The 12,788-nt window shown below is 41.0% G+C and overlaps 1 protein-coding gene across 1 annotated transcript in view; it reads right to left on the bottom strand.

The window, feature by feature from the left end:
* The window catches only part of TMEM132C (transmembrane protein 132C), a 444,928-nt gene extending 433,290 nt beyond the window's left edge, over positions 1-11,638 (bottom strand). The window contains exon 1 of the mRNA XM_075274803.1: positions 11,120-11,638. Within this exon, the coding sequence (XP_075130904.1) occupies positions 11,120-11,225 (106 nt within the window). The 5' untranslated portion in view covers positions 11,226-11,638. The remainder of the gene's footprint in view (positions 1-11,119) is intronic.
* Between the last annotated feature and the right edge of the window lie 1,150 nt (positions 11,639-12,788).

Raw genomic sequence — 12,788 nt, 5'->3', positions numbered from 1 at the left:
AATGATCGAGAAGAAACCTAAATCACATGATCGAGACCTAATAGTCTCAGTTTACCGTAGTCATTGGCTGGTTTAGAGCATATGGATTTGGTTACTGTTGGTTTCATGTGGTTTTGGTTAGTGTAGGTCATTGAAAGCAGGTCAATGACTGAGAGCTACTAGATAGATAGCTGGCTGCCATTTTGAATGATGGGACCTGAATCCTTTGGAAAATATGTAACAGATCTGATTCATGCCGAAAGGAATTGCGAAATTAGAATGTGCATTTGAGCCAATTTGTAATGGGGTTCACTTTGTAGTAAAGTTTTTTTTTTTTCATATATATTCTTCAATTTGGCATCAAAGCGATTTAATACCTTTATGAAAATCAAAAGTTTTGAAAAATACCCAAAATTATTATATTCTTATGCTCTAACTTGATATGTTTCTGTGTCTACAGAGCTATGTAAGGCGTCTTTTCATGCGGCACAAGATGTCATTTCTAGAGATGAGCGAACAGTGTTCTATCGAACACATGTTCGATCGGATATCAGGGTGTTCGCCATGTTCGAATCGAATCGAACACCGCGTGGTAAAGTGCGCCAAAATTCGATTCCCCTCCCACCTTCCCTGGCGCCTTTTTTGCACCAATAACAGCGCAGGGGAGGTGGGACAGGAACTACGACACCGGGGGCATTGAAAAAAATTGGAAAAAGTCATTGGCTGCCGAAATCAGGTGACCTTCATTTTAGACGAATAGTGGATTTCAAATCCGGGTCATATGAGAATGTGAACTTTGTGACTATGAGACAGGGATAGCTGTACAGGCAGGGATAGCTAGGGATAACCTTTATTTAGGGGGGAATGTTATTAAAAATAACTTTTTGGGACTCTATCGGGTGTGTAATTGTGATTTTTGTGAGATAAACTTTTTCCCATAGGGATGCATTGGCCAGCGCTGATTGGCCGAATTCCGTACTCTGGCCAATCAGTGCTGGCCAATGCATTCTATTAGCTTGATGAAGCAGAGTGTGCACAAGGGTTCAAGCGCACCCTCGGCTCTGATGTAGCAGAGCCGAGGCTGCACAAGGGTTCAAGCGCACCCTCGGCTCTGCTACATCAGAGCCGAGGGTGCGCTTGAACCCTTGTGCACACTCTGCTTCATCAAGCTAATAGAATGCATTGGCCAGCGCTGATTGCCCAATGCATTCTATTAGCCCGATGAAGTAGAGCTGAATGTGTGTGCTAAGCACACACATTCAGCACTGCTTAATCACGCCAATACAATGCATTAGCCAGTGCTGATTGGCCAGAGTACGGAATTCGGCCAATCAGCGCTGGCTCTGCTGGAGGAGGCGGAGTCTAAGATCGCTCCACACCAGTCTCCATTCAGGTCCGACCTTAGACTCCGCCTCCTCCAGCAGAGCCAGCGCTGATTGGCCGAATTCCGTACTCTGGCCAATCAGCACTGGCTAATGCATTGTATTGGCGTGATGAAGCAGTGCTGAATGTGTGTGCTTAGCACACACATTCAGCTCTACTTCATCGGGCTAATAGAATGCATTGGCCAATCAGCGCTGGCCAATGCATTCTATTAGCGTGAACTGAGTTTGCACAGGGGTTCTAGTGCACCCTCGGCTCTGCTACATCAGATTGCTACATCTGATGTAGCAGTGCCGAGTGTGCATCAGATGTGTAGTTGAGCAAAACTGACTCAGCACTGCTAAGTCTCTGCATTCGCATAGGAATGCATTGGCCAGCCTTCGGCCAATCAGCGCTGGCTCTGCCGGAGGAGGCGGAGTCTAAGGTCGGACCTGAATGGAGACTGGTGTGGAGCGATCTTAGACTTCGCCTCCTCCAGCAGAGCCAGCGCGGATTGGTCGAGTTTCGTACTCTGGCCAATCAGCACTGGCCAATGCATTTCTATGGGGAAAAGTTAGCTTGCGAAAATCGCAAACTGACAGGGATTTCCATTAAATAAAGTGACTTTTATGCCCCCAGACATGCTTCCCCTGCTGTCCCAGTGTCATTCCAGGGTGTTGGTATCATTTCCTGGGGTGTCATAGTGGACTTGGTGACCCTCCAGACACGAATTTGGGTTTCCCCCTTAACGAGTTTATGTTCCCCATAGACTATAATGGGGTTCGAAACCCATTCGAACACACGAACAGTGAGCGGCTGTTCGAATCGAATTTCGAACCTCGAACATTTTAGTGTTCGCTCATCTCTAGTCATTTCCATTTGTGCTATTTTGGAGAATATCCGATATTTTCATCACTTCTTATTTTTTTTGTGATTCAGCAATTTTCATCTTCTGTTTTCCACCATAGTGTTCACCATATGGGATAAATATTCTTATATTTTTATCGTTAAGCATTTTCAAACACAGCGACACTAAATATGTTTAGATTTATTTTTATATGAATTTTAGGAAAAGGGAAGTGATTGGAATGTTTATATATACAGTCCTATGAAAAAGTTTGGGCACCCCTATTAATCTTAATCATTTTTAGTTCTAAATATTTTGGTATTTGCAACAGCCATTTCAGTTTGATATATCTAATAACTGATGGACACAGTAATATTTCAGGATTGAAATGAGGTTTATTGTACTAACAGAAAATGTGCAATATGCATTAAACCAAAATTTGACCGGTGCAAAAGTATGGGCACCTCAACAGAAAAGTGACATTAATATTTAGTAGATCCTCCTTTTGCAAAGATAACAGCCTCTAGTCGCTTCCTGTAGCTTTTAATCAGTTCCTGGATCCTGGATAAAGGTATTTTGGACAAACAATTCAAGTTCAGTTAAGTTAGATGGTCGCCGAGCATGGACAGCCCGCTTCAAATCATCCCACAGATGTTCAATGATATTCAGGTCTGGGGACTGGGATGGCCATTCCAGAACATTGTAATTGTTCCTCTGCATGAATGCCTGAGGATTTGGAGCGGTGTTTTGGATCATTGTCTTGCTGAAATATCCATCCCCGGCGTAACTTCAACTTCGTCACTGATTCTTGAACATTATTCTCAAGAATCTGCTGATACTGAGTGGAATCCATGCGACTCTCAACTTTAACAAGATTCCCGATGCCGGCATTGGCCACACAGCCCCAAAGCATGATGGAACCTCCACCAAATTTTACAGTGGGTAGCATGTGTTTTTCTTGGAATGCTGTTTCTTTTTGGACGCCATGCATAACGCCTTTTTTTATAACCAAACAACTCAATTTTTGTTTCCAAAATGAAGCTGCCTTGTCCAAATGTGCTTTTTCATACCTCAGGCAACTCTATTTGTGGCGTACGTGCAGAAACGGCTTCTTTCTCATCACTCTCCCATACAGCTTCTATTTGTGCAAAGTGCGCTGTATAGTTGACCCATGCACAGTGACACCATCTGCAGCAAGATGATGCTGCAGCTCTTTGGAGGTGGTCTGTGGATTGTCCTTGACTGTTCTCACCATTCTTCTTCTCTGCCTTTCTGATATTTTTCTTGGCCTGCCACTTCTGGGCTTAACAAGAACTGTCCCTGTGGTCTTCCATTTCCTTACTATGTTCCTCACAGTGGAAACTGACAGGTTAAAACTCTGAGACAACGTTTTGTATCCTTCCCCTGAACAACTATGTTGAACAATCTTTGTTTTCAGATCATTTGAGAGCGGGCTGTCCATGTTCGGCGACCATCAAACTTAACTGAACTTGAATTGTTTTGTAGAAAGAAATGGTCCAAAATACCTTCATCCAGGATCCAGGAACTGATTAAAAGCTACAGGAAGCGACTAGAGGCTGTTATCTTTGCAAAAGGAGGATCTACTAAATATTAATGTCACTTTTCTGTTGAGGTGCCCATATTTTTGCACTGGTCAAATTTTGGTTTAATGCATATTGCGCATTTTCTGTTAGTACAATAAACCTCATTTCAATCCTGAAATATTACTGTGTCCATCAGTTATTAGATATATCAAACTGAAATGGCTGCTGCAAACACCAAAATATTTAGAACTAAAAATGATTAAGATTAATAGGGGTGTCCAAACTTTTTCATAGGACTGTATATATATATATATATATATATATATATATATATATATATATATATATTATTATTATTATTATTATTATTTTTTAAATATTTTTAAAAAATTATAACTTGATTTTTTAGTTCCGCTACAAGGCTTAAACCTGTGCTTATTAGACTGCTTGTACCATAGACAGTAATACAACTGTATTTTGGTGTATAGGAAAATCCATGCCATAAGCAGACTAAGAGAGCCTTCACATGGAGTTATGCTGCGCTCATTCTGAACGTAAAAAATCGTTCAGAATGAGCGCGTAAAAAGCAGCTCCCATTGACTTGAATGGGAGCCAGCAAACGCTCATAATATATTGTAAGCAATAGGGAAAAAAGCCTCCCATTGATTTCAATGAGGTGCACACGTATGCCGGCTCCCATTCAAGTCAATGGGAGCTGATTTTTACGCGCTCATTCTGAACGATTTTTTACGTTCAGAATGAGCGCAGCGTAACTCCGTGTGAAGGCTCTCTTATATGGTTATATTACTATTACTACTACAGACTTGGGAGAATTCAGAAGGCTTCTGGCTGTTTTAATAACTTGGGAGGAACTGCAATTTTACCATGCAGGAGTAATAATGGTATCTCAATGTGAGCAGGAGGGTGGGCGAAGGTGTCACCAGGGGGTTGGCATAGGGACACAAAAAGAGTTAATGCCAACAATTTTCTCCTAGATTTCTGTTGTGTAAAACAGCGGAAAGTTGGCAGTTATGGTGCCTTCCCTGCTTCTAAGCGGGCACCATATTGAAAGGCCCCATATCTGCAGTGCTATTACAGTGGCTGTCAAGAAGGGGTTATAAGACCTAGGACAACTGGGTGGGCTTTAGTGGGAAGGAAAGAATTTACCATAATTTCTTCCAGAAATTAAAGTGCAAATGTTGTAAATTTTACTTTGTGAGTACTGACAGCCAAAGTGGCAGCAAATTTATTAAAAGGTGTGCAACTTTCAATAAATGTGGTGCATCTTACTCTTACTTTTATTTTAGTGAAATATTCCTGAAAATCCATTTAATAAAGAAGAAGGGATAATATTAATAGCCTTATCTAATAAGAGGCCTCACATATTTGTTATACTTTGCTGGATGAAACCAATTGCCGTGGGCTGGTAACACAAGTAAGCTGATCAGACGCAAGAAAATATCTAAATCAGCAAAGAAGACTTGTTGAAGTGACAGCGGTAGAGAGATTTAAAGCAGAGGACAGATACAGCACCAATCCAAGAGGCTTCACTTGTCCAATTAAGAGCTCCTTCAAGATGGAAGTAAAAAAGAGCTCTTGCAGTTCTACACACACTTGAATATTAGCTGGAGCAGGGCAGTGCATGTCAATAAATCCTAGAAGTCTTTCTAGACAAATGAATATGAAACTGATGAAAACATCCTTGGAGTAATCTTTCCAACCAAACGTACAAACTGCTTCTAGAAAAATAGATTTCTACATACACGCAAGACTGGAATTGTGGTTATGCATCATCTTGTGATTTGCTTTCTCTCAGCAGACTCTTACATATATGAATGTTCTGCTGCACAGTGGTTAATGTATAGGGGAACATGTCTGATGCCAAGCATTACTTCAAACTATACTGATAGATGGGGGCCACACGGTGGCTCAGTGGTTAGCACTGCAGCTTTGCAGCACTGGAGTCCTGGTGTTCAAATCCCGCCATGGGCAAAAAACCATCTGCAAGGAGTTTGTATGTTCTCCCCGTGTTTGCATGGATTTCCATCCCATATTCCAAAAAAAAAAACATACTGATAGGGAAAAAAATGTACATTGTGAGCTCTATGTGGAGCTCACAATCTACATTAAAAAAACAAACAAAAAAAACTATACTGATAGATCACGTAGCCTAACCGGCAAATAGGCTGTAGTGTGTACCAGTATCTGTATGCATAGTTCCGGTAAATAAAATAGCCTGTAGGCCCTGCTTGTTACAGGAGCTAACCAGTTCCTATTTTTATTACTGAAGTCACATGCTGTTTGTGAAGAGGTCACCCGTGAGGCCTGTCATTGACCCCTTCACAAAAACAGCATGGAACCTGTATAAAAAAGAAAGGAGTTGCCCTTGATGGAAATGGAGGCACAGGGAGAGGCGAGTTCTTTTTTGTTATGTTCATATCCCCTGTAGCAGCAGTATTCAATAATAAAAATAGGAACTGGACAACGTCTTTAATGGAATATTCTTAAGTTCAATGATACAGTCAGCCTGAGCCCTAGATTCCTAAAGGTCCTTAGGTAGCGGAGGGTTCTGGTAGGCCATCATGGTCTGGTGAACCAGTATCCATTCATTTGCAGTTAATATGTGGCCCATGATAGAAAAGGAAATCTATAGAATCCAGATCTTACTAACAGTACTGTTACACACCCAAAATCTAATAATAAGTGAGGCACTCAGTATCTAAAAGCTGAAAGTCAGTTTATAATAATATAAATATAATATATTAAGACAGGTCTCGTTTGTCATTGAACATTCTGGTTATTAGTAGTTCATTCAGAACCTGATGTGACAAACTAAGGTGTCTTAGTGGATGTAATCCCTAGAGGTCAGTAAATAAGAATTATTTTACTATTAGTATCTTATGTGTAATATAATACGCAGTTTATAACACTGCTTATTTATTAAGACTGCTGGACTCTATTTAGAAGCTAGTGCATACCTTTTGTGTGCTTTATTAGGCTGGAATCACACCAGCGCTCCGGGTCCATTCAGGTATTCCATCCCCCATTCCGCTTAAAAAATTTGGGTGGAAACCGGACAGAAACCCAGTGGACTCCATTATTATTCATGGGGTCCACGGGTTTCCATGAGTAACTGCTTTTTAAGCGGATTGGGTTTCTGTTTTTCGGGTCCTAAGCGTACCTGAAGAACGAAAGCCTGAGCGCAGGTGTGAACCTAGCGTAAGCAGAAACCTATGCTAACATCCTGCTTATGTAGATTTATGGTATCATTTATGCCAGAAAACTTGTGTAAATAATAATACATCTCCTGGCATTATTTTTGTCCCCAGCACAACTACCACCATGTGCCCTTGCTGAAAGTAGCAAGTTGGTCACTAAGCTCAAAAAGTTACATAAGATTTTTCACTTTTTTCATTGCTTGAACAATATGTTTTTGGCACATAAGCCATCATAAATCAGTCCAAGTGGATCCAGATCTTAGTATTATGTATTTTTAGCCTGTCATCCTCATGGTCAGTGGAACATTAAGTACCTGAAGCTGAAGGTCAAAGTAAAATTCAGCACCTTTCTCTTGGGTGCTTACTATGTCATATTCTGGTGATAAATGGTACATTCAACAACTGCTCCCTGGTGGCCCAGTGGCCGCTACTGATACCTATGGAGCGCTTACTCTGCTGGCCGTACACACCTCAAGTTTTTACATTTTTCAGTAAAGATCTGATCATGTTTTTGCGGAATGCTTAATGTTTGAGAAAATCAATGAACATATGCAGATTCTTCTTCTTCCTCCATCTCAGCGATTCTGCACATACACAGATCACTTTGAAAGGAAAACTCCAATAGAACATCATCTACAGACTGTCATGTACAAGCCACAATTGAGTGACAGCAACCATCTGCAGAGCTACATTTTCCAAATAATACATCAAATTCCGAAAATTATGAAACTACCAGAAATGAAATATATTATTACCCAAAATGGCTAAATGATATTATTTGTACTAAGTTACTTTTCCTTATTTGTGTGTATTCCATTGCCTTGTAAGGTTTGATAGGGCAAAGAAGGATGTCTGAAGGAATATATGAGGAATACATGACACTACATCACAATGCTGTGTAGTCCAGTATTAATAATCTAAATCTTGGTTCCATCAAAACATGGGCGGACTATTAAAGGATTATCTTGTCTTATCTTAAGAGAATGCTTTATGTAGATTTAAAGTCATTGTGTGAAACTTTTCTGGTTTTCTCTTCCTGACAAAGTAAAATGAGCCCTATAGAATATGAGAGATAAATGAATCCCATCCTGGGACAAGTACCCTGTATAATGTACTGCCAGGCAACACAGAAACAGTGCCCAATTGTGAAGGGAAATGTTTGTGTTGATACTACACGTCTAATTAAAAGAAATAACTCGTTTCTGGAATTTAGCTTGTTCATTGCTTGTGAGAACCACATCCTTCTAAAAGCTTTAATCCTACAGTTCAGCAGACAAAACCCAGAGAGGGATTGCAAGCCGGATGAGGGGGGTCAGGATCACTCAATTAAAGCTCTCTTGGAGCTCAAGCACGCTGACATTGTAATAAGTTTGCAGGGCCTTTCAGAAGAGCCCGTGAAGTATAAAATCACTCCGCCTGATGCAGACAGCGTTCCCTGCTCCCTGCAGGAAATTAATATCTTACCCTTTTATCTCAATGAGCCATAATCGGGGACTCTCAGCAGCTGCTCTTGGTGTTGGTAGATTCTGGTACAATCGCTGGCTTCTAAGCAGCATAACTGAGCTGTGGCTGATCTTAATTCCTGCACACTGAGATGCTCTCACAATGCTCAATTGTTTCTCAGGGAAATCCTTTTAAATATTAAGGGATCTTGAAAGCTAGGCCCGACATACCTTTCTCTAAACTGGGTTTCTTTCTCTATTGGCTTTGGCACCTTCTTGGTTCACATTATTAATGGGAACTAAACAAGATGACATAAGTGAATTATAAAGTAGAAACATGTTTACTCCCTCAACTGTATCATCCAATATGGGACATATACATGACATATTTTGGCAGCACAGTGGTTCATTGGTTAGTAGTGTTGTCTTGCAAAACTGGGGCCTTAGAGTAAATCTGACCAAGCACAACATACACATGGTGTTTATGGGGTTTCCTTTAGGTTCATCTCACACCCCCAAAAACAAACTAATATTGGATGTTAATTTGGAATTTAGATTGTGAGCCCCAATAAGGGAAGAGACTGCTATGAGTGAGGACAATTGTACAATACTGAGAAATATGTTGGTGCTATAAAAATGAATAAAATAAGACTTAACTCTACAGCTATAGGTGTTATATGATTGGATGAATTACAGATTTAACCGAGATCAGGTTGTCACATTTTTATTTCATGGGGTCAAATGCAATTCATTTTGTAAACCACAGATAAATTGTGATATGGCCATACGTTTTATGACCAAATAACCAACTCAGCACTGCTACATCTGGAGAATTATGAATCCATTTCTATTAATATAAAGCAATTTCATTAACTCTTTCTTACCTAATGGCAATAGTGTGATGCCCTATACCCGTAATGTCCCTGCTAACACCTTTAAGTAAAATATGAAATAAAAACAGCATTTCAGAAAAGATGGTAAGGGCAGTTTTATCATCTAAAGGAACTATTGATCTACTGTACCTGATAACCATAATACATTCCCAAACAATACAATGAGGGCATAAATGATGTACTGTACATGACATTTTAGAACAATGCTAATAAACAGGAATCACAAGGAGATCCTATAAGGTCAGCAGCTTAGGATTTTAAGAACCCCAATTACTTTGTGTGATTAATGGTGAGAATAAACTACTGGACATGATCTGGGTTTGCATTCACTGTAATAACCCAATGAAGTTGAATGGTTAATACAATAAAGAGCCGGAGACTGCCAGAGATCTGCCAAGCTCTCGGAGATGTTACTCATTTAATACATCACACTCAGATTCCCCAGCACAAAAGAAACGCAATGTTCCAGTGCAAGGAATGAATCTGTGCGAAAAACACCTAGGTGGCATACAGCTGCATTACAGGTATGTCCCATCTGGAAGATAGGAATCTCCCCATGATTGATCACTATGGTACCTGCTCAGCTATTCAGCTTGTATACGACCCTGAACATGCAGAGTCTTCGGTGAGGTCTACTGTAGGTCTACTTGACTGTAGAGGTTTCCTCCTGAGTCATGTGCAAGGAATGTTTCATATTTAGAATGAACATTTACAGTATGAAAAAGACATTTAGGTCAAATATAGATACCATATTAGTTTGCTGCTTGGTACTTTATGTTCTTCATGGCTTACACTATGCTATGGTTTCCTGTACCACAGGGAGCTTCTGGCAAGTTGAGGATGTCTCTACAAATCAATGTAGACTATACTGAGTGTGGACGCATATTTATTGGCAGACGAGATCTCACATAAAGATTCTTGAACTGAACTGACACAACTGGTTCTTTAAGCAAAATTCTGTATAGCTTCTTTTACACTCTAAAATATATGTGGGACAGCAATGTGACAAAATGGTTTCTCAAAGTCCCCTAAGGATTCAAACTTGGAGAAATGGTGTCTTCAAGAGCCATGTGAAAAGGCTGACAGGGGATTTAAAGATGCTCAACAATAAGCATTCTCCTATGTGTAATCCCCTGAGGTCACTGGAACCCACCAAGGCATGCCAACAGGAACAATGCACAAGAAAGACGTGGAATAGAAGATAACAGATCAAAAGATGCCACTTGTCAAACATCATATGATTCTCTGGTGGGGTCCTAACATTGAAGTCCTACTTTCAATCCTTGGATGGGAAATCACTCCTCTGTATTAACACCATTACTAGGAAACAAGTTGTCACTTAAATGGAGACTAGTTGATCCTTTGTGTGAAAAAAAGCAGAAGTCAACTTGAAAAATTATGAATATGTTATGTTATTATTACATGTTGTATATTTTTGTATAGTCATATAGTTTACAGCTACAGACAAAGCATATAGTTACAATATTTATAGCCAATAAATAGAGAATTCATATTAGCGATCGGCTTATCTGCTATTGAAGTCATGTTGTGCATCTTCCAGAGTACTTTTTAGTACATAATAGAAAAGGAATCTGGGTGGCTGTGTCCTATACACAGTATCACTGCTATGTAATCCACCGCTGATACAATTAGGAACAATGTAGCATTACAGCCTGTGCATTTGTGCCCTTTAAGGAGTAATGAAAAGCACATGTGATTTAATGGCTTCATCTATCTGCCTGGCATTTATAACTTGCACAGGTCATATGGGCAGATAAATCCTGGAGAGAGCACATAATAGAGGGAGGCAGGCATCACAAGGCTATGAGCTTACCTCTGCAGAACAGTATCCCAAGTGTGAGAGTGACAAGTGTGAACAGGCTCTGGTTCAAGGTCCACTTATACAATCCCAGTGTGCCCATAGCTGCTGCTCCCAGCATGCAGATCACATGGAAGATGAGGCTTCCAGACTAATAGTGACCATGGGAGGTGCATAAAGAAACTGTTCCAGGATCTCAAGTTCACAGGTATGTGCTGGAGGAGCAAGAGCTGAACATCACATCATAGCAGGAGGGCAAGGGATCCATCTGTCCTGGATGCAGATCTGTCTGATCATATCTACTCCACAGCGATCTGCCACCCTATGCCCACACGCAGCCAATCCTGGGTTGTGCCAGTACTTGTAGATTGTTACAGATGATCTCAGATTCCCAAGAGTCAGAAGTTTCTGTATTCCCCATCACACTGCTCTAGCGCTCCATTGCCGGCTGTACAGGGATGAAGTTGCTGAGCCTGAAGATGCTGGTGGCCCCCGCAGCTCATCCCTCCCCGCTCTGGTCCTCATCTCCCTTCCCTAAACCCACCAACTCTCCCCATTTCATAGTAAAAAGAATAGAGGGCCGGGTATGATGAATGGCAGAGGGGAGAGCCAATCACAGGGGAGTCCTGGAGGGTGGGCGGGGTCACACGGCACATACTTGTGGATGTGTTCATTCAGTTCAGTGATCACAGTGTAAGCAGAGATTAACCTCTCCAATGCTGGAATGGGCACTGATGTGGAAGAGCCAGCTTTCCTGCAGCCAAGTGCCTCACTTAACTTAACCCCTAGATGGCTGGGACAAGCTGACTGATTTAAAGCTGATTTTAATCACAAAAATAATGTATGTGCGCTTTACCAATTTAGTGACAGGAAAGTGGAAACTTATTGGAATGAATTGAGGCACCCTCAGAAGACCACTGAAAAGAGGCGCAACATGGGCATTGATGTGGATGTCTCAAAGGGGGCTTGAAAGGGTTAAAGTGGCTGCTGTCACACTGCGGACAGGCACCTAGGTACGGATTATAGGAGGGGTGTTGCTAAAGAGTTAAATGAACTAGAACAATGATCTAGAAGACTGCAGATGGCTCTTTACACTGAATTGAAAGTAAGTGGTGTTCAAAGGGTTAAACAATGACTACAACACCAATGGTAACGGCTGACGGACTCCAAGCAATTCATTTTAGGCTAAGGCACAACGCATAAAACGCATTAAAAAAAAAAACCACTGTGGAAAAAACACAGTGGAAGCCCTGCTTTTTTTTTGTCACAGAAAAAAACTAACCTGTACATGTGTTTCTTCTCTTTTTTAATGCAGATTGTAAGCCCACATAGAGCTCACAATGTACATTTTTCCCTATCAGTATATCTTTGGAATATGGGATGGAAATCCATGCAAACACGGGGAGAACATACAAACTCCTTGCAGATGGTTTTTTGCCCTTGGTGGGATTTGAACACCAGGACTCCAGCGCTGCAAGGCTGCAGTGCTAACTAGAGATGAGCGAGTAGTATTCGATCGAGTGGGTATTCGAAATACTCGTATTTGATCGAGTACCACTCGCTATTCGAATGGAAAAATTTGATGCAGAACCAGCGTTGATTAGCCGAATGCTATACAGTCGACCAATCAATGCTGGTTCTTCTCCTACCTTTAGAAGTTTTCTCCATGCAGCGTCCCCGCGGC

Source organism: Leptodactylus fuscus, chromosome 1 (assembly GCF_031893055.1).
Source record: "Leptodactylus fuscus isolate aLepFus1 chromosome 1, aLepFus1.hap2, whole genome shotgun sequence".
Taxonomy (NCBI): Eukaryota; Metazoa; Chordata; class Amphibia; order Anura; family Leptodactylidae; genus Leptodactylus; species Leptodactylus fuscus.
Note: the sequence above shows the minus strand (reverse complement) of the source record. Positions and strands in the feature narration are given on the sequence as shown.